This window comes from Fukomys damarensis, unplaced genomic scaffold (genome assembly GCF_012274545.1).
Source record: "Fukomys damarensis isolate Sample0158 unplaced genomic scaffold, DMR_v1.0_HiC HiC_scaffold_39, whole genome shotgun sequence".
NCBI lineage: Eukaryota > Metazoa > Chordata > Mammalia > Rodentia > Bathyergidae > Fukomys > Fukomys damarensis.
In genome coordinates, this window is record NW_022900951.1 from 4,974,775 (window position 1) to 5,002,400 (window position 27,626).

Here is a 27,626-nt window from a genome sequence, read left to right on the forward strand (position 1 = left end):
TTTTGTCAGTGGACTCAGACAAACTCTTCTCTTGGGTGCCAAGATAGACCGAAAGGCACCCTCCCAGTGCCCAGAGTTCGGCCTTTGTTTCCTCAGACTGAGGTCTCCTCGGCTGGGAATACTGGACAGACATCAAATAAACCTCCAGGAGCCGAGTCCGAAGTGTTCCATGGCAGGGCGAGGTGAAGAGGAATAACTGCCTAGCAAAAAGCAAGCCGAGCAAATGATCTCTTAAGGCAGAAAGACCCTTGAAAAGACTTTTGAAAGGCTTTTCGGACAATTCAAGGAGATCCGGTCCCTCTTACAGACACATGCATCTTCAAGTTCTCCCGGGTGCTTTTCGTACTGTGAAATGTGTGTGGTGTAAGCCGACCCCCGCTGCTGTCGGCCTCCTTGCAACGCCAAGCCCATTGGCACGGCTGGGCCCTTCCCTGCCTGAGTCCCTGGCCTCCTCCTCATTTGTTACAGGTGCTAAAGTTGTCAACAACTGGATGCATGTCAATGCTTTGGCCTCGGGCCTTTCTGGAGGAAGCTAGCATCGGCCCAGACAACAATAATACAGCACCTGTGAAGAAGCACAAGGGAAAGGACACAGTTGCTCTTGTCTGAGCAGCGGCGGAGGGCTCTCGCCTGCCCTTGGAAGACATCCACGGGGCTGACGTTCTCCGTTCCTGGCCAGGGGGCAGAATTCGGCTCTGGCTCCGGTGCGGTGACGCTTCTGGGAACCCCTGAGAGGATGCCAAAGCCTGTCTGAGGGAACCACGCCGGGAAGGGCATCTCTTCACAAGCGTGGAAGCACAGTCACACCAGGACACGTCACACGGAGGAAGTCTTGCAAGGGACTGCAGTAATAAAGTGCTACCTGGGTCACGCAGGTTCATTTCTTCCTCGGTTCTGGCCTTGAACTGACTCGGTTGCAAACCGAATCAGATGTTCCCATAAGTTTGGATGTAAAGAAGGTTAATCCACCCCAAACTGTATTTTTAACCACAAAAACGTGAAACAAAGTACAGCATAGTACAGTACAGTCGGAAGACAGAGAGAGGACTAACCTTGCTGAATGCAGGATTGCTCTGCACTTGTTTTGGAGCCATGCTGGACTAAACTGCACCGCACAGCACTCTGTGTGCGAAAAAGCACGCAAAGAAGCTTTGGAACATGTGTGCACACGTGTCTGTCTGCAGCCAGGAGGTCAGCCGGAGGAAGCCACGACCCTGGGTCACAGAAGGGAACGTGGCTGCCTTTGGGTTTGGTTGGGTTTGCGTGGAGATGGCTGCAGTTGTGTTCCTCACCACATATGGAGTTCCCCAACAGGAGCAACATTTTGCCAGACACTTCAGGAGCGAATTTGTTTGCAAACAGAAACATTCGTGGACTGAGGTATTACTGTACTTGGCAACCCTGGTCAGAGAAATACTGGGGTGACTTTGTGCAACCAGTCACTGCCTTGGGCGGCACAGTACTAATAATTATTAATTCTTAAACTACCCCGTGCAGCTACTTAAGGGGAAAAATGTAATTGTTCTCATGAGGACAACCAATACTTCTGTCTTCAATCTACTCATCTGCCGATGAATTTTTGTTACATTAAGAGAAGTAGCGAGTTCGTGATATTTCAAGTAAACATTTGATATAGGTCCCTCAGTCATCACAATTCTACACAACCGGACTAACCAATAATACTGAGTAAACTTTGCCCATGAAGTCTATCTTCAAAATGCACCTTCAGGCTTCTTCCTCAGGAAAACACCAAATGGCAGATGCGCCGGATGCAGCGGGAGGGCGCGGAGGCTCCGGGGCCTGGGCATGGGAGGCTTGAGCAGTGGCCTTCGAAGCTGTGGGCGTGGCAGGGGCCCAGGCCGAGACCGCGGGGCTCGCTGTGGTAAGGCAGAGGACACGGAATGGATTCTTGTCACCAAGTCGGGTCGGCTGGTCGAGGACACGAAGATCAAGTCCCGGGAGGAAATATACTTCTCCTCACCCACGGAGGAGTCTGAGATTATTGACTTTTCTCCTGAGCGCATCCCACAAGGATGGAGTCCTGCAGAACACGCCCGTATAGAAGCAAACTCGCGCGGGCCAGCGGACCAGATTCAAGGCATTTGTGGCCGCTGGGGACTGCAGCGGTCAGGTTGGTGCGGGTGTAAAGTGTTCCAAGGAAGTAGCCATCATTCCGTCCCAGGTTTCCACTGTCTGCATGCAGAGAGGCTACTGGGGGAACAGGATCGGCAGGCCTCACACTGTCCGTTGCGAGGTGACAGGCCGCTGGGGCTCTGTGTTGGTGCGTCTGATCCCTGCCCTCACGGGCACTGGCCTCATGTCAGCCCCTGTGCCCGAGAAGCTGCTGCTGATGGCTGGGATTGATGACTTCGTGCTACAGCTCTGCCAGGGGCTGCACTGCTACTCTGGGCAACTTTGCTAAGGCCTCCTTTGGTGCCATCTCCAAGACCTACAGCTACCTGACCCCGGACCTTGGGGAAGAGGCTGTCTGCACAAAGAGTCCCTCCCAGAAATTCACGGACCATCTTGGGAAAACTCACACCAGAGTCTCTTTTCAGAGGACTCAAGCTCCAGCGGTAGCCGCAGCAGAAGGGTTTCTACAGAAGACAAATAAGAGTGAATGAAACACACCTTCCATTCATAGTGTAATTTGACTTGGCTCTTATGCAAGGCTCGGAAGTATGGGACTAAGCCAAATCTACCAGTCTCCCTCTTCTTCTTCTTATCTCAAGCTGGCACATTTAATCACGGCAAATTTGCCAAAGGGACGTCTACGTAATTCTCATTTTTTCTTACCTACTCATGTGTTGGTCATATCCATCCCTCCATTACGCTCCTTTATACCGTCTCCTCTCTTTCTCACACGCCCTTCGTCTTGTCTAATAATAGTATCTCCATTTTCGTGTCATCTTTGAGTTATTGTTTGTTTGTTTAGAGTGCACGTATTAAGGAAGATATATACATTGTTTTTCTGAATCTGGCTTATTTCAATTAACACGATCATTTCCAGTCCATCCATTTCTCCCGCAAGCGGCACGATTTCCTCCTTCTCTATAATTGAACAGCACCCTGTTATTTATATACAGCACATTTTCTTTATCCACTCTTCTCATCTAGCTCAGTTTGTGTCCCGGACTGTGCCAAGAGTCGAGTTCCCGAACTGAGATGCCCCTGTATATAAAAAGGGTGGTGTAGCTGAGTCTCACGATATTTCTACTCTCACCTTTGAGGGATCACGATACTGATTTCCATAGCAGTTGTGTTAAATTCCATTGCCACCCAGTAGTGTAGGATTCCTTTATTGGTTTTTGTACTCTTGATGAGAGCTATTCTGTCTGGGGTGAGATGAAATCTCAGTGCAGTTTTGATTGGCATTTCCCTCATGTTGACCTAAAGATGTTGAACATTTTTTCAATTCACTTACTTTTGAGAAGTGTTTGTTCAACCCATTTGCCCATTGATTGATTTTTTTTTTTATTACATTTGGGCTTTTCTTTTGGTCTTAAGTGTTTGGAGTTCTTTACATACCGCATTTTCTTCTTAAAACCTGTATTTTCCTCTTAAAACCCAGTGCAGGCTTATAAATTCACCATCCAATTAGCTATTTGACAGCAGTGATCAATACCTAGAACTGGCACAGACATTTGCAGAGTTCAGGGAAGTAAATCCTTGTGAACGCAGCTGATGACTGCACAAAAGTAGTGATGGCCAAGAAGGTCTTTGGCACTGCATCTCCTGACATGTCCCAAATTCGCTCACCCACTGGAGGGGTAGGGATAACTACCTGTGTAAAACAGTCAAAGCCATGGGCATCTTCTCCTGCTGCCTGGACAGGGAGGAAGTAGGGAAGGCAAAATTTGTAAAGGAACTTAAAGATTATGCAGAGGCGTAGGTATGGTATTCAGAAGCCACGGAAGTTTCGCAGGAAAGCAAGGCCGTGGCCAAATTGCGTGTTTAGTTCCGTGGTAACAGTTTGCAAGACCCTGTGTGGCAGTAATTCTCTCTCCAGAGGCATAGTAGAAACAGTTTAGAATATCAAAGCACCCCACCATCAAGATTCTGATGGCATCAGTCAGGTGTAGCTCAAAACACAAAAGCAAAAGAAAACAAGCGGAAAACAAAACAAAAGTGCTCTCAACATATCCGCTCACACTGACATTCAATTTCTTCTCCCTCCACACACAGGAAGTATTTAGTATCACACACATAGCATGAGAGATACTTCATACACACACATATTCATACATGGTTCTATATGTACATTCTCAGTATTTTATGCACATTCAAAAAGAAATCATGCATCTGTACAGCATCCACCCAAAATGTACACACGCTTCAGGAAAAGAAATACTTGTATAGCTGTTTTAATAGTAAATTTGTTGAGACTTCATGAGATGGATGCAAGTTACCTCGGGCCACTCCCATTACAAGAGGTGCTCACAGGGGTGGCTGTGCATGTCCAGATATTTAGCAGTATGGAGAACCACTGCTTGGGTTCCCTTGGTCCGCTGAGCTTACTACAGGTGCATTTTCAATTTCTTCTCCAAGGGCCGGCAGTGCAGCGGGTTTTCTGCAATATACGACATCCTCTAGGGTCCCCCATATGAGGGTAACACCACCCACTAAAAAACATGTCATACTATTTTTCTTTTCCTGAAGTATGCACGCATTTTGGGGCAGACTCTGTAGGTACCATTATGTGCATGCACATGTATTCCATACGTATATACAGTGTTTCATGCATATATACGTACAGGCACACACGGATAGCATGTTATCATGTGTACTTAGTATTTAATGCACATATATACAGCAATTCATACACATGTATACACACAGACATGTGTGCTCACTTGCAACAGGCTATGTAATAGCTGATCTTTTGTAATCTGAATGTTTGGGAGGACGGCCCACCAGGCGGAAGGGTTTCATAGTTATCAGAACTCTGGAGCTGGGTGGCATAGTCTCATTTTCAGACTCGCCCCTAGCGGGCTGCCTGACCTTGAGCCTGACTTAAACAGTGTGCGCTTCACTTGCCTCGGCTTTGAAATGTCGCCAGCCCTAGAGAGAAGCAGGAGAAATGAGTGCAGGTGGGCAGTGACACGCTGAGTTCCTCACAGTGAGTCTGTCTGAGTGAATATCACACTCTGGAGTTTGCTCCTACCGGCAGCCTCTCCAGTAATCACAGCGAACTGCAGGGCCGGCCTTGTGCAATAAGGCCAGTGCCCCTGGATTGGCCAGTGTGTTACCAAGAGGGAGCACTCCACAAGGGAACGTGCCTCTCTTCCAGTGTTCATAACGCAGCCAATGGCGTCTGATTGGCTGCTGCTTGAGATGAGGAAGGAGCTATCGGGGATGAAAAGGTCAAGCCAGCCTTAGCTTTGGGTTGCACGATGATAGTCTGGTGCTGTTAAGTATAATGATGGATCCATTCTAATTGGCTACCTTTGATTGCCCTGAAATCACTACCAGCTGCCCCTTTGCAAAGCTATTTCAAAAGGTCATGAAGAAAGAAGTCATTTTTGCTAACCTTCTAAAACATCCTGAATTGTATTTGACTACCCTGTGCTTTGCCAGTATTTCCTGTGATAGATAATCCAGAAAGAAAGTCGAGAGACATGCTGAAAGTTGAAAGATATATATGTAATAATCCATACCGGTGCCATGCATCTACAGTTCTGTATCATTTAGCAGAACAAAAAGTGTGGGGTAGAAACTGCGGTTCACTCTCTAGCGAGGAAAATGTGATGCTTTCAAGTGACTTTCTGCCTCACCAGCTCCACGCATACAGATGTTTCTGACATTTCTCCTTCAGTGCTATCTCCGCAAGATCTCCAGGGGACCACATCCAGGGACTTATTAAAGATGCCCCCATGTCCACGTTTCACTCCTTACCTGAAGGTGCCGGAGGACACTGGTCTCCTTTAAAAGCTCTCCTGGGGATTCCTGCCGCAGCGAGTTTGGAGAGCCTCTGACCCCTGGTCAGGATCAGGCTAACAATCCGAGCTGATGATGCAAAACTGAATCTTTAAACCTTGCCTTATTCTGAAACTCGATTCCCTTTGCTCCTTGGGGTGCATTCTAAACAACAATACATTTCACCGTTCTCTTTATTTCTTCAAATCCACTATGGGCCATAAATAGGCACAAGAGTCCTCTCCCTGAAGTGATTTTTCAGATCTCTAGATTTTACTTAGTTCCATTGGACAGTGTAAGATTTCTCTAGATGGGTTTAAGTGTTCCAGTGATTTTTAAAAATCATACATTCGCCAAAACTCAAGAGGGCATCAAGTGCATAGGCAGGTGATCATTTCTATAGAGCTGAAGTTAAAATGCACATGAGGCAAATTGTATTCAACCTGGGGAAACATTGAAAAATGTACTGTATTTCTTTAAAACTCATTAATTTTGTTGATTATGTGCCTTTCAGATGCAAATCTCCTCAAAGAGCAATGCTTTGGACGTGTGCCGTCATACCTCAGAGAACTAAATACACCCGCAAAGGCCACACCGACATCCAGCTGTACGCATGGAACCAGCTAGGCCTGCGTAAGGTAATGATTCCTATCTACGTCAATTTCCTGCTTAGCATACTGTTTCGGAAGATGCCTCCACGGTGGGTAACCAAAGCGTTTGGAGAAGTACACATGTTGCGCTTGCAGGTGGATCTACAGTGTTGTTGAAATAAAAATATTCAGACTTTAGGAAAAGACTGACCACCTGTGAAGCCTGGGTCGGCGGGGGGGCGGGGCTTAGATTTGCATTTAAATTTCACGATACATGGGATCCAAGACCACATATCAGTCTTCACCAGTCTCTACTCCCTGACTACTTATAATATACTGGCAACTGTTTTTCTTGACAGCAGTTGCTCCTGTCTGTTTCCATTTTAAAACTTGATTCAGCAGCAAATTTGGTCTCTGACCCCTCATTAATATGCAAAAGAGCTGTGGTCTTCAGTACTTGGGTTCTTGGTGTCATGGTGTCTCCTTGCCTCCTCACCCATTGGATTTTCTCAGTGCTCTTTTCTAAATACCTTAATTCTATTCCTTTCCATTTTAGCCTTTGCTTTTAATAATCCCTCTTCCTGTGTTCTGTATAGATCAGAACCTTTCACACATGAACCTTTCACTTTCCTCATCTTACCCTAAAGTATATGGCTTTGGGTATCCAAAAATATGGGTATAAATACAACTCAAATTAAATTAAGAACTAGAAGGCTCTGGAACTTTTCACTTACTTGCCTAAAGCCAATCTTTTTAATTTTTTTTCTTTTTCATTGAGTTTATTGTATACAATGCAGTTACATTCATCATTGGTAGGTATATTGTACCTTTACATGACCGATCTTGGTTCTCATTTTTTCCCCAGGCCCCCTTTTTCCTTCAGCACCTCTCTCCTCCCCTATTTACAAAGACTTTGTTTCCAGTTTTTCCTTTTCTCATATTTTTTATTTTTAATTTTTTTTTCAGTACCAGGGATCTAACTCCGGACCTTGCCCTTGCAAGGCAGGTGGCGGAAAAACTGAGCTAAATCCCCAGCCCAGAAAGCCAATCTTCGCGGTCATCATAAAATCAGTCTCTCTTGTACCATCCAAGTCAAAGAAAGGATGGACATCTTTCATGTTTTCCCTATTCTTCTTTTCTAAATTTTTCATTCAGTCACCCAGTTACCTCTCCATCAGTAACAGACTATCGATTAAAATTGTTCCTCAATTCATAACAAAGTCTTATTTTCCAGAATCGTTCCTGCAGAATCAGTTGTTCAAAGCGGTAATGCTGAAAATCTTCATAAGGCTTTGGATCCCTACCGTGGCAATTCTATCTGCCTAAAAATCTGTTGACCATACAGGGGAGCTCCAATACTTAAAGAACGTGGAAGACATTTTTTTTTTCCATGAAAACATCCAGCCCGATGAGTGTGTCCGGAGCCCTAGCCCTTCTGAAAGAACCACAGCTGGGTGGTGGTCCCGGCAGCTGGCAGGGGTGCTGTGTAGGTCTGGTGAAGAAACACAGCAGCCACTTTCACATGTGGTTTCATGTGGGACATAATTGATCATCCTCAAAAGGAGTCAACAATAAAATCTCTATTCTCTTACCACTTCCCCTTCAAGATAGGGACTGGTGAAATTCTGTGCCTGTGGTGTCAGCTTTCCTTTTCACTGGAAAACCAAAGAAATTATACTGCAATTAGGAAACTCTAACCATGGGCAAGGATCACTAACTGGTGCTTACATTAAAACTGATTAGAACAGACACCTGAGTTAGCATTTGGAAATTGGGTGGTCATATTAATACGTTTTTTTGTATTGAGGTAAGAGTCACAGAACGTAAAACGAACCATTTCAACATGCAAAATTCAGTGGCATTTAGCACATTTGTAATATTATGAAAGCAGGGCCACCGTCGAGTTTGAAAGCATTTTTATCAACCCGAGAAGGAAAAGCTCACAATCATGAAGCAGGTTCTTCCCATTCACCCCTCCTGACTGCCTAACATCTAACAATCTACTTTGTCTCTATGGATTTATCTTTTCTGCGTGTTTTATTTAAATACAGTCCTACAGGATATGGCGTTCCATGGGTATCTTCTTAGATGGTCTGTCTTTCTTTTCCTTCCTTACCCTCCTTCCTTCCTTCTTTTCTTTCTTTCCTTTTCTTGCTTTTTGCTTTAGTTTTCGGAATAAGGTCTTGCTATGTAGTCCAGGCTGGCCTTGAACTCCCTGTGTAGCACAAACTGACCTCTAACTCATAATCCTGTCTTAGCCTCCTAAGGGCTGGAAAAACAGTTGTGTTCCACCATGCCCCACTTTTAGGTAGTATTTCTTGCTGTTAAAGAATTTCTTTCCACTGTTTGAAAATTACTAAGCAGTGGTAAGAATAACATCTCCAGATATAATGTAATAATTTTGTTAGGCAAAATTTTAAGTGATTTTGGGTGGGAAAAAAAATCGTGACTTTTAAGAAGAGATTATAATATGAAACAATGATAAATTGCTCCAGAAAACAGGTAGCCCAGCCTCAAATCTAAGAGGTAGTCTTCTTGCTGCCTTTGGCTCATCCCCACAGTTTTGTCAATTCAATTTCCAACACACCCTCAATCTGTTGGTTCTCTCTCTACATGACCACTGTGGGTTAATCTTTCAGTCTTCACCTGAATGATGATCATCCTCTGCTACTTGATTTTCTGCTCCCGAATTTGTCTTCTGCAGGTTCCTACACATCATTTAGAATGCCACACACTTGTGTGATTCCAGATTCCTCAGGAACTGCTGGTCTGACCACCTCACTATGCTCATCTCTGTGTGGATGTCCTCCGCCCCACTGTGCCCTCTGCCTGGAGCTCAAGGGTCCATGGTTCAGTTGAGCTGTCACTGCTGGATGCAGTATCGACTGACTCTCTCACCTTACAGGAGCTTTATGTAGCGCAGTGCCGCATTTTCTTTTGAGCACAGCCCTTACCATCACCTGTTTTCTCACATTTATCCTCATGTCTTATTATTATTGTGTACTACCATAAAGAATTCATAAAAACAGAGAGCTCTTGTTTCTATATCAATGCCCCTCTGCTCAAGTAGACCGTGTACACAGCAAGCACTGAGGAAGTGTCTGCTGGATAAGTGGACAAATATATACATCACTGACTTCATCGAAGAAAAAAAAAAGAGCTCGATTCCCTGGGATAACATCAGTTTATTTTATGCTTCATAGAAAAGCCTACTTCATCCATCAGCAAATACTGCATGTCAAAGTGGGAATTTAAAACCCCCTATGCTCTTCGTAGATACTGGAGAGTGACATCTTTCATCACAGGATATGGAGATGAAAAACAGAGATGCAGGCATGCGCTCATCAGCATTGCATTATGGAACACTGAGGCAGGAAAAAGCAAGCGAAGACTGCAGGTCATTGCTTTAAAAACATGCCACCCAAACTAGTGGGAGTTACATTTGTAAATATGATGAAATGACTGAAGTGTTGGCAGTCAGACTCCAAAATACTCTCATTAAAATGAAGAGCTGTCTTGTTCACATTGACCAGACCTCAAATTCCATGCATGCCCTCCCTCAGAGAGAGTTAGGTGCTTTGAATCTCCCTAGCAGCATGAGAAACTGTCGATTTTCCTTAATTGAAAAAGAAATAGTGCTTCTTTAAGAAATAAATGAGCCGATTTGTTAGACGGGTTTAAAGATACTTTATTACTGAATCAGTATGTACAAACTCTAACATGAAAATAATGAGTCACCGAATATCAGGCTATTTACAATACTTTTCTGAGGTTTTTTTTTTTACAAAATGTTTTTTATAAGATTACCTCTCTCTAAATAACATGACGGACATACACAGAAATGAGAATGTTTATTACATACATAAATAAATATTGACTTTAAATGAGCACAATAAGGAACACGATTTCTACAGACCACTGGGATGAGAAAGTACCAGTTCTCTTATCCACGCACTACAATATATTTAAGTAAAGGAAAAAATAATAACTTTATATAGACCTCTGTTAATCACTCTGTAAATCATATAACTTGCTAGTACTCAGTAGCGGAAAGACAGGGGAGTCCACACCTCGCATGAAACTGTATGGCCATGCAACACCAGAGCTAAGACGCAACACCTTCATGGATTGTATCTATCTTAAAATGGACTCTGAAGTACATGCAAACACTTTGCCTCTGAGTTCAGGCTATAGTGTGAATGTTTACTGGATGGGATTTGTGATCACCCACATGTGTGAAACTCAAGGAAGCCACGGTCACAGTGTATGAAAGAGCATTAAATAATGTGCTGACTTCACAAATGGCATTTACTGGTACCTAGGGCAGATGGAGGCTTCTGCTCTCACGAATCAGAGACAAGTTGAAATTCAGCCTTCTAACCAGGTTCTTCGGTGGACACAGAAGATTAAAGGAAGGTGTTTGAAGTGAAATGTGTTAAGATCTTGGCTGGGATTTTTCCCGAGGCTGGCTCCTTTTCAAAGGCCAATTTCCCTCTGTTCTGTAAAAACCCCTCTACTGCACTGGTTTTTACCCGGAGGTGCCCATTTCCGAGGGGAAGGAGAAATCCTAGGAACATTATTTTTTGGTTGCCACAATTTAGGGGAGGGGAAATGAGAGGGCTAATGAATACCCCACAATGCCCAGACTCCCGCAATAAAGACCTATCCAGCCCTCAACGTAACAGTGCTGAAGCTGACACATCCTGTTCTCTGGAGCCAGTTGTGCATTTTCTTGGGTTTTGAAATTGTAACCTCTAAGCATTACTTAAGCAGTCGCCCATCGTAAGGTTTCTGTCTGTGATCTATCCTATTTAGCAGTGAGTGATTGAATGGCCACAGGTTGATGTGGGAAAGTCATTTCGTAGAGTTCCATTTCACAAAAGAGGGAAGCTCAGAAACATTTATTGTTAGAGGGTTCAGGGCATGAGAGAGAATATTGCACACCGCTTTAGAATATGTCAACTGGACCATCTGTCTTCGATGACATTTTTGATGAGCTCGAAGTTTGAAAGAGTCAATGCAAACTCTGCACACATTTTTTGTGAGAAAAATGCATTTCAATACAATATATTAGAGAATGAAGAACTGAAACTGCTTTATGAAGAGTGGTACTCATGTCTAAAGTTTGAAAAATTATAATTACATGTTAATCATTTGATTATTGTTAGAGATTAAAATTCAAGACAGAAACATGTCTCTTTGACTACCTCATTCATAGCAGTATTTGTCTAAGAACACCAAAATTTTTTTTTTCAGTCTTACATCCAAATTAGATGCTCATAGAGGCTGTTCAGGATTTTTCAAAGGAAGATATAAGCTTGAGACCCATATCTGAACTAAAAAATATATTTGCTCCATGTTCTTTACCCAGACCAAAAAATAAAAAAACCCATAAGTTTTATAAAGTTAAATTTATATAATAATTTAATAATATTTTGTATCTATGTATATACTCCTGCATTTGGAACTATACAACAGTACAAAACCCTGCTGGCATAAATATTTGAGATCTGTTCATGAAGAATTAAAGTGGAAGATAAAACACCTAGTCAATAATAAGTTAAGATTTTTGAAATTTTGAAAGCTCAGAATTCAAGTACTGGTGAAAACAGTAGAATAATCATAGTTTCAGATCTCTACGAAGTCTGCTTGCGTCGGGGCAGGGGGGCGTTTCAATGAAGGCTGTGTCCTCCATTCATATCCTTGGAGCCAGGTGACTTGAGGAAACTGCTCAGTCCATGCAGGCCACGGTGATGGCTGCAGAAAGCCACTCAGAATGTAAACACAGACTTCCACATTATTCTGAATTTGCACTTGATGTGACCCACACAAAGTTGCGAAACACTCCACTGTTCTCTGCTTTCTACATACTGTAACACATAGGGAAGTGTGTGTTTCATATCTATGGTTAGCGTCTGTGTTTCTAGATTGTGTCTCCGAAAGATACGTCCCAAAATAATGACGAAAGGGGCTTCTCCCCATCTTATTTCCCACCTGTCATTCTTTGAACACTGCACCTGGAGCTCAGGGAGCCAAGGTCAGGCATCCACCAGCATCCCAGAGACAGCGAAACAACAAGGACTAAGTCAGTCCTATCATTAAAAGCCAAAATAACCGTACTGGTTTTCTCTCTCTTGTACTTGCATAGACAACGAAAGGAGGAAGCCTTTCTTTTACGGAGATTAATTTTCATAAACTGCTCCTTTCTCATGGAATCCACATTGATGGGGAAAATATATGATCCTTATCAACTTTGGGAAAACTACTTCTCTATTCAGCACCAGCGAAGTGTGAAAGCAATTTCTTTAGGGATTCATACCCATATGCTAGACTCTCTCGTGTATATAAGGATGGGCATCTATATTTGTGCATATATCTTATAGATACACACAATTATAAGGGTACAGGTACAAATCTATGTATGTTTAAACCCACATATATGGGCAGTTTCTCAAGAAAAAAAAATAGATGAAACTAAACATTTCTGTGTTTAGGTTTTCCCACAACACAACTCAGCACCATAGGCTAATAACACATTTAACTGGAACTCATATAACTCGGGGAAGGTTGGAGTAGAGGAATTTTCCAAACAATAAAGTTCGAACTAAAGGAAGATAATCATCCTTTTTTTTTAAGTCAATACACAGTCCTTTTGTTTTTTTTTTATTACTGAGAAAATGATAGCGTGCAAATAGCTTCCTTAGACCAAGAAAAAGCGACTCTTTGTACAGATTTGAAAATGCCCAGTAGGCTGGGATTCTTTCACTTGAAACCGGCAGGCAGCTTTTGTGGATGTTCAGATGGCAAAACAAAACACACCAAAAGCTGCTTTCTGCATCGAGGAAGAATATAAATAAGGGAAACAGATCAGGAAGGTCCCTCAGATTGGATGAAACATTTAAAGGTATCCTCCGAAAAGAATGTGCATTTCTCCATAATCGAGTTAGCAGTTGATGTTTTGCCAGTTCTGGATGTCTTGGAGATAATAAATGACAGCATGAGCTTTTGCTGTCCTTTATATAAAAAGAAGCTGAGGGCGCTTAAATAAGGGATTTCTTTTTCAGGTTAAACTTCGTGAGTATCATTCAGATTATACATTTTCAGTTAAAAAAAATCAACCATGATTTTAAAAACTTTATGAAAGAGCGAAGAAACAGTACCCCAAAGCTACATGATCTCAGTTGACTTTGCAAACCAGAACAATAACTTAATAAAAAATATGTTTTATTGATTAAATGTGTACTTAGTAGGTATATAAACCGTGTATATGTCACACTACTCTGTTGTGAGATCTTGCTGCTTCACAGAAAACTCAATTCTGCAGAAATCCAAAAGAGACTAGCAAGACCACAGACAGAAAGGAAATTGAGAGTCCTGTAGGTGTCTGCTTCAGTTTTCTCCTCTTTGCTGGGTAACTGGTGTCTGTCTGCACTCGCTGATGACTAATCAACTGTTTCCGTGTGGTCTGTGACTGGCAGAAGTACGTACTGTGCCGTCTCTGAGGGGTCCCTGCTGAAGGGTGCTGTCTCGAGGCTGAAGTCCAACCAGCATACCCATCCGGTCAATGCGAGAAAGGCCGGGAGCGGTTTAGTACCTCTCTGGAGATGGCTTGTAGTGGTGCGAATGATGATGTTTCAGACGGGGTCCTAAGGAGTGATAAGAGCCATCAGCTCTACACTTTCTACACCAAACAGAGTGGGAACCCATTTATCTGCGGCAATAGCGTCAGACCCGGCCAAATGTTCACTCCTAGAGCAGGCGATGATCTTTCCTGTACTACAACTGAACGGGCAAACACATATCCACTCATTCTGTCTCCCCTTTTCTTCTCTCGGATCCGCTCCTGTCTCAGTTTATCTCTTGCCTTTTCTCTGCCCCTTCCCTCAGACCAGAGAGAGAACATAAGCTTCATTTGTAAGGTCATCAGTCTTTAAACAAACTATGATCTTTTTCTTAAAAAATATTTTTAATTAACACTTTAATAAATAAAATATTAATGGGGGAATGTCAGAAAAGCATTTCTTTCAATCCTGAGGTACTTCATCTCAATTGTATCGACTTGACCGGCTTGGGAGCTGCCCAGGGAACTGTTGGACACCCTTTGGAGTGGATCACGGAGGTGTGACCTTGGGCATTCTATTTGGTCCCTTCCTTTCCTCCCTGGCACTGTCGGCCTTTGCTTCCTGGCTACGATGACCCAGGCATCTTTTCCCTTCCTTCCCTGCTCTCCCTTCTACCATGATGTCTCTACCTTGGAGGGAACTGACCATGGACTAATAATTCTGAAACTGTGAGCTAGATTAAGCCTCTCCTTCTTTTCGTTGTGAGTGTTGGGTAGTTTGTCCCGAGGTGGGAAAGGTAACTAACACAAACCCTTACAAACATAAGGGACCGCAAGTTCTCCCATAGTGAAGGCTACATGTTATAATCAGACTAAGTTATAGAGTTACGTTTGATTCATTACTTTGAAAAAAATCAGAGTAAAAACAGACTAATTCTCAATTTTCTCACCAATACACAAAACTTTAGACACTGTCATTTAAATTTAGGCTGACAAAAATTATTAAAGTAAATAAGATAAAAATCAACAAGAAGCTACTTGCTTTAAAAGAGGAGGTGACCATATTTTTTCTTCAATTTTACGCGATTAAAGGTAGTTACAAACTACAGTGGACCCTCAAGTTATGACCAGCCTGACATACGAACAACTTGACTTACGACGGGAAATTTAGTTTTAATTTATGGCCAAAGTCTTGAGTTATGACCCACATTCCAGCCGCTTGTGCTTCCAGATGGCCTCAGACACAGACTGAACCCCTAAAGAGCTCTGGAAGGAACGTGACAGCATCCTTTCCTGTGTGGGGTTCACTGACAAAGCCTGGGCCAGTGTCTCCCTAAGGCCACTGAGATCTGCCTGGAAGAAGGTGCGGCCTAAAATGATGCAGGAGAGACACTCTGGAGGCTGTGTAGAGGGGCCTGGCCAACCTGAGTTACAACCAGCCCTCACGAGTGAACTGAGTTAGTAAATCAAGGGTCCGTAAACCAGTAAGCAGATATGAATGGAGAAGAACTTCAGCAGAGGAGAATTTCCTACTCCACAGAAAGCTGTAATAATTTGTTTATACGTTTTAATTTATCACCAAGACTTCTCTCCCCATGCACTATGCCTGCCTGGGCCCCTTAACTCCCCAAGGTGCTACTCACTGTGCATTGCAGAGCGGGGGAGGTCAGGGGTCCCAAAGGTCCTGATGGTGGCCGGGCCCTCCCCGCCGGTGGTCAGCACTTGGACTTCGAGGCGATACAGGGTGGACGGCCTCAGGTTGGGCACGGTGAGCACGTGGTGATCCTGAGGAGCGAGAGGAGATGAGATGCTCAGTGATGACCTCTAGGGACAACACATGAGGAGCGCGTGGTCTGCGACGGCCGTTTCACCCAGTGAAGAGTGTCATGTGTTCGGCTGCTTGGGAAAACAACAGCTGCACATGCAGCTTAACTTCTGCAGATTTCCCAGCTCTGCCTGTCATATGGCTTCTTAGCACCTAGCTCAAAGCTCGGCAGCCTGCAGCGCTTGGCAGAGTTAAAATGGGCCAAGGAGCCGGTTCTCAGTGCTCGCTCCTGGGATTTCATCTTTTATTTACTTCTTTTTATTCCTTAACGTGAGATTTTCCCATGGCTTACCCCTCTCAGCTCCACATCTTGTAATGTGCATTCTTGAACGCCCAAATTTCAGTGAATGAGCCAACTGTTTTCCTTAAAGCACAACCTATCTTCTATCAATGCCCATAACTGAAAATGTTTATTTTTATGCCAACACATTCTTCTTAAAACTCAATAAAACCTTGTACATTCATAAAATAACTAGTTTCTCATTCCATGGAACATTTCCTTCCAGGATTTAAAGGGTTTCTTTTTCTTCTTCTTCTTCTTTTTAGATTTTTGAGCAAGAAGTGGATCCTAAGAAGGTTTTCAGAGTGGGTAACCGCCAAGGAATTAAGTGGCTGGGAAGACTGGCCAACTCCTATGGGCCGTAGCCAAACTTGAAGGGAGAAATAAAGATAAAGAAAAAGTCCCTTTGAGCTATTTTGCCCCGATTTAACACTTCAAACAGGGCATGTCCGCTTGGACCAGAAGGACATGGGGTTAACAAAGATTGAGGAAAAAGGCAAAATCCCTCGCACATAAAGCCGACGTAAGGTCTGCGGAAGTTGACCTTACTAATCAAAGTGCGAGTAGATGGCGGTCCATGGTACTTCTTATAGTCACGATAATACTTGCAATGTGTTAAGGCTTAGAAAATGACCCACTCAGAAAGAGAACGCAGAAACAAGTCTCAAGCCCTACAGTACACATGGAGACGGAGCGAGCCCACCTGCTGGCCCCTGAACGCAGCCACAGGCCCCTCAGGAGAGGGACGGAAGAAGGAAGTTCCACCTACCGACGGCAGGATTTGGGACTGGGAGATGATGCTGTTGGGCAGGCTGTTCTGTCTGCTCTCTGTCGTGACCTCAGCCCAAGTCACCTGGAACCCAGTCATGGGCTGATAGAGATTGGCCTTGCTCATCTTCCAAGAAAAGCGGCCGGTGATGTTCACATCCTGGATGATGAACGAAGCAGAAAGGTTCTCCGGCTTGGCAAATACTTTGGAGAGAACGGGACCTGCAGTGGTACAAACAAACAAACAAAAAAATACAACAGCAAAAAAAACAAAACAAAACAGGGTTACGTTACTGGAGAGAGTGTCCACCGGCTCATTACGGGAATTCCTGGCTGCCATTTAAGTGAGGGTAATCTAACCTCATTTTTAGGTGCGGGTATAGGCAATCACCCTGCTCATGACTGCTAAGCATACTTTTTTCTAAGCACTGATGTTTTAGAAATCACTTTTAGAACTTTGCTTTGGGAACAGAAGAAGGTGAGACATTAATCTCTGGCCAAACTGAGCCATTTCGTAGCAACAGTAATGACTACGGTGAGGGGTGGGTGTACGGATCTTGAAGCTCTCAGAAGAGTGAATGGAGAGATCTCAGGCTCCACATACAGAGCCCTAGACAGTTAGCGGTAGGGCTTGAGTGAAGCTCTGGCAGGGAGAAAGGGCTCCAGGGCATGCACACGTGCTCTGATGGGTTGGTATGGAAGTTCTCTCACAACAAAGGGCTTTATACGAATGACATGATTGACTTTGTAGTACAAAGTGTAGAAAGTGCAAAGTGTACAGAACTATCTGGAGGTGGAGGCTCTGCAGGTCGGAACACACCTGAATCCCCAGGACAACTGATGTGCTTGTGGCTTTTCCCCTTCAAAGTGGAGCACGGTGGAGTAGTAAAGAAAATGGCTTCTGCCTTGGCGAGACCCTTTGGCCGTATTGGTTGGACAGTCACCTTATATTTGCAGGAGAATGACAGGTCTTGAAGAATTATATAATTTTCCTAGAGCAGTAGACAGAGAATATGCCAGCAATAAGTATTAAATCTCATTAGGGATAAAATACTGGATAGGAGTTGAAATTACACTCCAACTGGGATCTTTTTCTGTATATATGGCATAGGCAATATGGTTTTCACAGAGTACGAAGAACATCCTTCTTGTGCTTTGATTAATTACAATTATGAAATCTTCTCATGGTCATGGGATGCATCCTCTAGAATTCCACCACACCATCATGGTTCTATATCAAAGCACACAACTTCTAACACTGGCAGCAAGCATTTTGGGGTGGCAGGCCCATGAGCGGTGGTCTAAACCCATGAACACAAATCCAACTGTCTTTTCTTGTTAAAAAAAATGAACTCATGCCCAGATTATATGTAAGTTTTTCTGTTAAAATGATATCCTCTAGCAAGGTACTTTTTCCCCCCTTTCTGCCATGCTGTTACTGCTTCCTGTCATAATGTCATGATTTAAATATAAATACAAGAAACAGGCTAATCTGCCAAGAAGTCAGAACCTCTACTCTCCACTGGTGATTGATGGCATTCACTGTTAGAGCAGGTTTGCAGCTATGATTCTTTTATGTCTGGCTATTAAATTAGTCTTCTGTGTTCTATTTTGCATTTAATGTGTATATAAAAGGTAGAGGTGGAATATCTTTGCCCAGTACCCTTGAAGGAAAGTATCAGATCTCTACCAGACAGTAAGAAGGTGAGGGCAAAACATGAAGCAAAAATAAAAATAAAAAGTGAAGCTCAAGACCTTCCGGGGGGATAGAGTTCTTGCAAGTGCCTGGCATGCAACGTACAAAGAGGATGGGCCATGGTTGCTTAGGATGCTGGCCCTTGATCTGGAAATCGATGAGGTAGACTCCATTCTGCACAATTAGCACTACAACGCAACGAGGAAGCAACTCGATGCAGGCAACCCCAGCTTGCTGTGTCTCCTGGGGACCCTGGACTGCTTTTCTCTAGAAGGAATCTGAGTGACTTATCAAAGTACACTGCCACCCAGAGAAAGCTGCTATGGACTCCGCCTCGCAAGCATTTCAAACTTGTCCTCCTATGGCAGAGAAGGCGATGATGTTTCGTAGAGTGCTGGAGGGTCTGGTTTATGACGAAAGCAAAGTGCTGCGTCTGAAAGTCACTGGACAGTGGAGGGAGATGAATTCTAAGTGACATGCTTTCGTGGGGTTTTGGACTCTTATTTCTACCAGATTTGTTATATAAGCCTGGTGAATCGTTATGCCGGTCAGGTTCCCAACAATGGGAAGCTTAGGATTAGGTGGGTGCAGGAAAATTCAGCAGGACTCTGTAGGGTCCCAAGGCACTGTTTGCTTGTTTATTTCTGTACTTTTCAAGTCATCTTATTTTCTTAGAATGTCTTAGATGGCCATAAGTTTTGGGAAAAAACCTAAAGGAAACAAAACTAACGAACATGGGTTGAAACAGGTCAAATTCATACTTAAAAAGCTGCAAAATTCTGAAAATCTTGCTACCTGTTTCAGCTCATTATCTTAAAGTTATGGGATCAGATATGATTCTACAAATATTGTACTGTTTAGAGAATGTTGAAGAGAAAAGTGGTCTCGTGACATTTCACAAACGAAAACATTGTAACCTTTTGGGCTGCGTTTTTCGATTCCTTAAATTGTCCTAATAGATTATATATAAACTACTGTCCACACTTTGTACAATAAAATGCTTTCTTAAACGTTGTGGTTGGCTTGACTCTAATCTCTAATTCATGAGTTAACCCCGAGATATTTGAAATAATGTTTGATTTGGCATCCATGAAATTGCTATCCCCAGGAGCTTAATGTTCTCTTAAAGTTGAAAAACAAAAGATGAGCGTGTTGTCTGAGATAGTATTTGTTAAGCGGGGAAAAACATGGCAAAAGATGTGTTTAAGGAAGGTGCCATAAAGAAATGCACAGGTAAAATGATACCATTAGGCTACAGCACCAGGTCCAAACTCAGAAAACAATCAAGAGTGTTGTTCTGGTTAACAAAAAGCACGCAGAAACTCCTAAGTATTTCTCATTGCCCTGTCAGTTTCTTAGGCACTGCGCCTTCAGTGTCTGAGTCTTAGAACATACCCTGTGTTGGCTGCAAAATGTACTAATAAAACATAAAAATTGAAAGGAAAACATGAGTGAATGGCATGCCCGCCTCCCGCCCAGCTCTCAGCAAGTCATTCTTGAATAGTTTGCTTGTGAGAGTGAGTTATGCACATGACATCTCTCCTTTGCACGTTCTTCTGTCCAAGGAGGGCACGGATCCGATGTACCTAGAAGCGACTCAGAGTTGGAGGGTACAATCATCTCCTTACGTGGGTCACGCCCGAGGATGTCTCTGCTCCAGCTGTCCTGTTGTGAGCACAGACTTCCGGAAGCCACTGCACCTGATATCGGTTGACACTGGGATCTACAACACAAACACAAAACAGCCTACAAGTTACATTCCGTGAGAGTTAGTTAGCTTTCTCCTAAAGACCTGAAATGATCAGCTTATAATGGAAAACTCATTAATATAATAACAATCTCCAGTACCCGAAAGGGTAGACACCCCGTTTTCATTTTCTTTTGCTTTGTTTTGGTCCTCTGAGGAAGCAGCCAGTCATGGGGGTAGACGGTGGTGGAGCAAAACCATTTTCCCGATGAGTAGGAAGCCAAAGAGAGGAAAGTTTTGCTCACATCCCCAAAGATCTAACTTCCTCCTGCTAGGCCCCACCTCATAATGGTCCCACCATCTCCCAATAGGACCAGGTTGATGACCATGCCATAAGACATAGGCCTGTGAGGAACTTTCGACATTCAAACCACAATGTCATATGATGTGATGTTCTTAAAATTAGGAGAACATAAAAGTCTATGGGAAAATTTTGAAAATGCATAAATGAGCCAAAAAAGCCATACAGTTTTGGTATGATTCTGATTAGTTAAAAGTACCAGGGCTAAGGATTTGGCTCAGTGGTGCAGATGTCCGGCTCGCAAGCACAACGACCAGAGTTCAATGCCCGGTACCAAAAACAAAAAACAAATGAACAAAAAACACACCAGAGAAAGAGAGAAAAAGTAAGACACTGACAGGGGAAATCACGGGTTGAAATATAAGCACAGAGGAGAAAAGAAAGATAAATAGTAAATTAAAAATGAAATGATTCCAAATGTGTTGTGATTATTGAGACTAGCAAAACTCCTACCAAAGAGGTCTTAGGAGCACCTACCTGTTTTACTTCACATTTTAAGGGAGAATCTTTAGACATGTATTGACTGTATACTTTTTGATAAAGAGGATAAGCCACTGGACTCACACGAGACCAACAATTTTTTCTTCAAACCTAAAAAATAAGCTATGAATATATACTTCAACTGTAAGTACTACTGTAACAAAGTTGTCTTATTAGAAGAGCCAGGATGGGTGGCTTGATATGCGTCGACTATCATTAGCATCTCCCTAACTCTCAGCCCTGCTGAAATATGACTCTGGGTTCCAAAGTCTCATCGGGAGGAATGCTGAACCTCTGTGTGATTTCATTCCTGGGCAGAGCAGTGTGTTTTCCGGATAAAGTGTGAAAAGAGAAAATGACACACAAGCAACTCATCGAGTGTGGGAAAAGACGCTCTGACAGCCTTGAGTTTATTAATCACCCCAGTGAGTCCAGGGGGTAAAATAGCACTGCTTTGCTGGCGATTAACATTTTGTCCCAAATTTCACGCCAAGTGTTTGATGGGGGTTTGCAGAGAGGGAAAAAAACTCTTTGATGAAATTGGGTTGATCTGGTGAGAACTTGCTCTGAGCAATTTGGAACAAGAATAGAAGAGCTTTAAATCTGTGAGAGTAAACAGATATAAAGTAGGCACCCACGATGTTTAGTTAAAAGGGAAGTCACTAACTAGGGTGTCTTAATTTGTATACAGCAGAGAGTAAGACTTTTTAAGAAAAGAATTATGCATGATATACAAGGCTGAAGGCATTCCGTGAGTAGAGCCATTCTCCCCTCCAATAGCAATGAAATGGTACCACTGAAGTAGCAGCTGCCTTGAATCCTACAAATCAATGAAGCTAGACAGATAATACATGAAAAAGATTCATGTCTAGTAAGAAGAGGACAGATACAGACAGTAAGCAGATAGGGCGTCCTGACCAACTGTTACGGTTTTCCACGGGTGCCTTATACTAGAGTAAGGACCATGACAACAATGAAATGAGAGGTTGGGCATCTATGACAACAAAAGTATACTATTTGTGGTTACCACTGGTTGTCTCTGCTTACAGAGTCCTTGACATGTCACCAGTGCCACTGCAGAAGTAAATTCTTCCTTGTATTTTATTGACGCCATTGCAACAGCTCTAGGTGGCTTGTGGCTACGGTGTTGGACAGCTTGGTTCTAGCTGCAGGGAATAACCACAAGTGTCAGAGTCCCAAAATAGGATCCAGGCATGACTGATGGCCCATTTACTTCGATATGACTAGGCTGGCTCCGCCTGAGGATCCCGGGAATCCTCAGCCCCCTCTGCAAGTTTGACGGTGTCACTGTGTTTTACTTAGAGGATTCACCAGGAATGACACAGGAGACACCCTTTCTGGTGTCGTGTCTTTCCTCTGCTCTAAAAGTCACCGCGCCCGAGTTCCTCTCTCCTAGTGGCTTCCCCACATAATTTCACTTATTCCTGTGGCTTTAAGAATTACTTTCCTACTGACCGGTCACACACTTCTACCTCCATCTACCTCAGCTACTCCCCCGATAATTGGCTGGTGCACCTAACTTCCTGTCTGCCCTTCAGTTTCTCCCCTTGGATTCAGGGTGCAGGAGGCAGAATGTGGGGGCTTATGCTCAACCATTAAGGAATGTGGACTTGAACAAATGACTCCTGGAACCTCATTCAGCCTCCTCAGCTTGGTCTAAAAATAAGAATACCAGTAAGGCCAGTACACTAAGCTTGGTACAAGTTTTAAATCACACAGGGCTGCATACTTGTTTTCTCTGGTGACTGTGACAAGAGGACACACACGTGAGTGCTTGGGGCGACATCACCATGTTATCTTCTGGAGGTGAGAGGACCGAAAAGGATCCTACTAAGCTAACATCAAGGTACTGGGAGGCCCCAGTCCACTCTGGAAGGGGAGAATTTGTTTTCTCTACCTTCAGAAGGTTCCTGTCATTCCCTAGCTTTGGTGTATCCATTCACAGATATTTGCTTCTCTGATATTCTGTTACACAAATATTTTGACTTTGGCTTCATCTTGCCAATTGTTAAAAGGCGGACTGTCGGTTAATACTTTAGGTTATGACTGCAGGACTCAATCTCCAGCTAGAATGTTAAAAATAGTATCGCCCAAGCCAACATTTCCTAATGGGATTTGCAGCCGGCTTTCCACAGCCACATATGTGTATTCAGTCACATATTAAATATTAAACAATATTAAACACATATTAAAAATATTAAAACAAAACAAACAAAAGACAAAAAGACAACCATAAAAATAATACAAATAAAAAACTCTACAATATAAGCTATGTACACATCATTTATATTATATTGTCTCAGCTAGTTTCTCATCTTTATATTGTAAAATGCAAAGTCTAAAGCCAGAAAGACCAAAGCAATGAAATGTGTACTCTATTATCACACAGCAAAAGGAACTGCTGCCAATAAGATAGTAAAATTACCAACAAGATTAGCTAAATGAAATACTCCTTTAGAAAACCGTGCTTGCTGTATAAACTCACTGCCGAAAATATTTGCTGTACTCTGGAGAATTCACAATTCCAGTGAATCATGTCCACATCACCAGACTCAAATCAACTCACAATCAATTTTAAAGACAAAATATCAAGGTCACTTTCTTGTTACTGTATCAAGCCCGTTTACCATAAGTCCATAATTTCACGCACTGGAAAGTAAATCTGATAGTATCACACACCCTGATTATTTGCTGGGCAATACTGATGCAGTTTTCTGCCTATGGTTTCTATAATGGTTTCCATATCTGAGAAATCTGCTGATATTTTTTCATTTATAACTAACTTTGGAATTATTTAAAGAAATGTGTGTGGTTATGTGTGTGTGGGTGTGTATAGCCATTCAACAAGAAGTAGTATGACCAACAGTCATGTAAAGCCAAGGACGGAGAATGTAGCAAATAAAGGAATCCATGTCTGTCTGAAAGACATCAAAAGAAAAGCACGGTTCCACAATGGTCAAGCATCCATTTGTTGCTTAGGGACATTGATCAAGTTCTTTCTTGATGATATAGTGCACTGAAGGTGGAGCCCTGTTCTTTCCCCCATTTTAACAAGATTTGCATGATGTATAGCATTTATATTGAAAACCGGACAATGAAATCATTTTTTAAGACACTGCTGTTTTATCTTGAAAGGGGAAAGCATTACAGGGCAAGACGCTCAGGCTCTGGACTTCTGTCCTGCCTTCTCTCTGCCTTTTGGCCACACTGACAGCCCTACCTACAAAAACAGGCTGTAAAAACCTTCACACTTAAACACCTGGGGTGCTTGCTCTGTTTTGGGCACTGTTTCAAGCAATCTGCGTGTGTAATCTCATTTATCCTCAGTACAAACACAGGAAATGATCGATCACATTTTCCCTTTAGCTCATCCTATTAATAGGATAAAGAAGAATAATTCATTGATCACCTCTCTAGATGCAGAAAAAATTGGATGAAATTCAGTATCATTTCATGGCTCGAACTTCGAAGGACAGAACAGTAGAGAATTTTACTAATCTGGTGACGGATAGCTTCAAAAACTCTACAATTAAACATCAAACCTATTACTATCATTGTAGTCATTTTTGCACTCAAAGTCTTGCCAAGAAAAGAAAGTAAAATGTCAAAGGTCTGGAAAAGGAAATATAAAATTATCACTAAAAACTACATGATAGTTTTTAGAGAATACACAAAGAAATCATTGCAGAAAATGTTGTAATTATAAAGGTCATAAAATGACTGCTGGACTCATAGTCGAGATTTAAGTATAAAATGCATTTATCATATACCAGCAACAAAAATTTAAAAATGAAATTGAGGCAACGGTATGCCAACTGTAATAGGATTAAAATAAGCACACCTTGGAATACTCACACAAAAATGTGTTACAGCCTCTTTACAATATAAGACAGAATTTTGAGAAAATTTTGAGAAAATTAAAAAACCCAAATAAAACCCACATTTTGGGGTTTTAACATTCAGTATTTTAGGGTGTGAATCCTCTAACCATTAACACGTAGACAAACTGCAGTCTCAATAAAGATGTCAGGAGGTTTTTGTGAAAATTGAAAGACAAATTCAAATATTTATAGAAAACAGCAAAGGCACAAGAATTATCAAGATAATGTGAAAAGGGAGTAAAAAGAAAAATGTAGGAGACCATACTATGACACTAGTTATACGCTTACAGTGGCTAAGACAGTGAAGTACTGTGAAAAATTTGGAAAATACACCAATGACTCTACGAAAATTCCCCAAATTAACTTGCACATGTTTGCCTCATTTAGGAGGAAGGGGATACCACCAAGCTTTGGAATCATCATTTTTAAATAAATGATGCCTCATTAGTTGGAAATCGGGGAAGTTAAAAGTTAAAAGACAGGTTATGGTGGGGAAAATACTATTAATACTTGATTTCTGAGGAATTTTTGTAAGAAAGTATGACCAATGAGTTGAAGGAGAGGTTCAATAAAGAAGCAACCCAATGCCAGGAACTTTACAAAAAGGTGCTCAACACAGAGATCGGAAAAGAACAAATTAAAACAAGGAGTAATCACTACACAAGTGGACCACAGCTGCACTAAAAAGATGGGAAACACCACGTGGCAGTTGGAACAGGTTGGACCTCGGGCTCGTACCCAACTGGTGAGAAGGCAAACTGGTTTAACCACTCTGGACAAGCAGTAGTGCCTCTCGAAGTGCACCACGTTCTAGGGTTCAGGACCCGCTTCCTCGCCACTCTGGGAGAACATGTTTATACGGGGAAACGTTCCCAGCAGCACTGCTGTGAACAGCCCCACACCAGAAGCAAGAGGATTTTCCCTCTACAGAGGAGAAGATGTGGAGTCCACAGTGTACGGGAGAATCCAGGCAGCAATGAAAGGGAATGAATCCATGTTTCGGAATAGAATCCTTTCTCACTTATGAGATACTCTGTGCAGGAAGCTGAATTCACACTCTGTGATTCCACTCTGATAAAATTCAAACACAGGCAAAACTAATGTCCAGTTTTAGAAGTCAGGAAGCGGGTAGTTAGTCCCGTAGGCTTGGGATGTTTACCTTTTTGATATTAGGTGCCTGCATTTTCATGATACTTTACCACATCATTAAATCTTTCATATTATTAATAAAATATATTAAGCTCTGCTGATGTTAATATATTGTGATATGATTTTAACTTAAAATTGACACATGTAATGACCAAATACATTTTATAACTTATATGTATTACCAATTGTTATTTCTGATATGAATAGGGAATCACAGCATTTTAGTTTAACAAATTTCTATCTTAATTCAATCACAATGCCGATGAAATGTACTCATCATGATGGCAATGTTACTTTAGTTGTATCATAGGTTTCAGCAGCTCAAAGGAAAATTTTGAAACAAGGACCACTCCCACAGTCCTATTCCTCATTAGCTATCAATGCCACAAGGAAACAGAACTTCAAAAAGAGGAGGGGATTTCAAAAGCTGAACTCTTAAAAATTCCCTATTCTGCTTCTCTTGTTAAAATTAGTAGAAGCAATACAAATAAAATTGTTATACCCTATAAATGCTTGGGCAATACTTCAGCAATGCAAATTAAGTATGCTAAAAATAAAGAAAACAAATAGGAATTTATAATAAACATAAATAAAGATTCCCTCTCAAGCATAAATGTTCATAGTAACTTTCCTTATAAAATAATAATTATAAGCCGGGCATGGTGGCGCACGCCTGTAATCCCAGCACTCGGAAGGCTGAGGCAGGAGGATTACTGTGAGTTCAAGACCAGCCTGGGATACATAGTGAGACCCTGTCTCAAAAAAACCAAAATAAATAAATAAATAAATAAACAATAAAATAAGAATTATAAGGAAGCTCAATGTTTCACTGTACTGGAACAATGACATGCAATATATTATTAAGATACACACATACAGGGCAGCAATTTGAAAATTTTTTGAAAAGTGCATGATATAATGCTCATATAACACTATGGGACAAGTACACTTATTTTTCACACATACATACTCATGCACACACACATATAGAAGAAAGTAACTCTGTGTTTAAGGCACTCAGCACGAGCCTATAATCTTAGCACTTCTGGAGGGTGACGTAGGAAGACTCCAAGTTTGATCCCTGCCTGGGCAGTTTAGTAGACTTGGTGAGACCTTGACTCAAAATTTAAAAAATTAAAAAGGACTAAGGATGTAGCTCATTGCAAAGTTCCTGGGTTCACTTTCCAGTACCATAAAACAAACCAAGATGTAACAAAACAAAACAAACAACTCAGTGGAAAATACATGCATAGGAAATTTTTGAGAGGAAAACTCCCAAATGTTTTTTGTAGGAAAAGCTGTTTTTAGTTTCCCAAATTAGGTATTATAGGGCTTTTTTAAAAAATAAAAAATAATTCATCACAAAAGTTACCGACCAAAAAAATATTACAAGTGTTTTAGACACAGATTA

At 42.2% G+C, this 27,626-nt stretch overlaps 1 protein-coding gene and 1 pseudogene across 1 annotated transcript in view; one reads left to right on the forward strand and one right to left on the reverse strand.

Moving 5' to 3' along the window:
- Positions 1 to 564: 564 nt before the first annotated feature.
- On the forward strand, positions 565 to 3,249 carry LOC117284716 (annotated as a pseudogene).
- Positions 3,250 to 13,931: 10,682 nt separating this feature from the next.
- Anos1 (anosmin 1) overlaps positions 13,932 to 27,626 on the reverse strand; it is a gene marked incomplete at its 5' end in the record, with an annotated part of 128,074 nt that continues 114,379 nt past the window's right edge. Inside the window, 5 exons of the mRNA XM_033760263.1 lie at positions 13,932 to 14,152; positions 15,711 to 15,852; positions 16,942 to 17,162; positions 17,761 to 17,932; positions 20,265 to 20,359. Coding sequence (XP_033616154.1) covers positions 14,094 to 14,152; positions 15,711 to 15,852; positions 16,942 to 17,162; positions 17,761 to 17,932; positions 20,265 to 20,359 — 689 coding nt within the window. The remainder of the gene's footprint in view (positions 14,153 to 15,710; positions 15,853 to 16,941; positions 17,163 to 17,760; positions 17,933 to 20,264; positions 20,360 to 27,626) is intronic.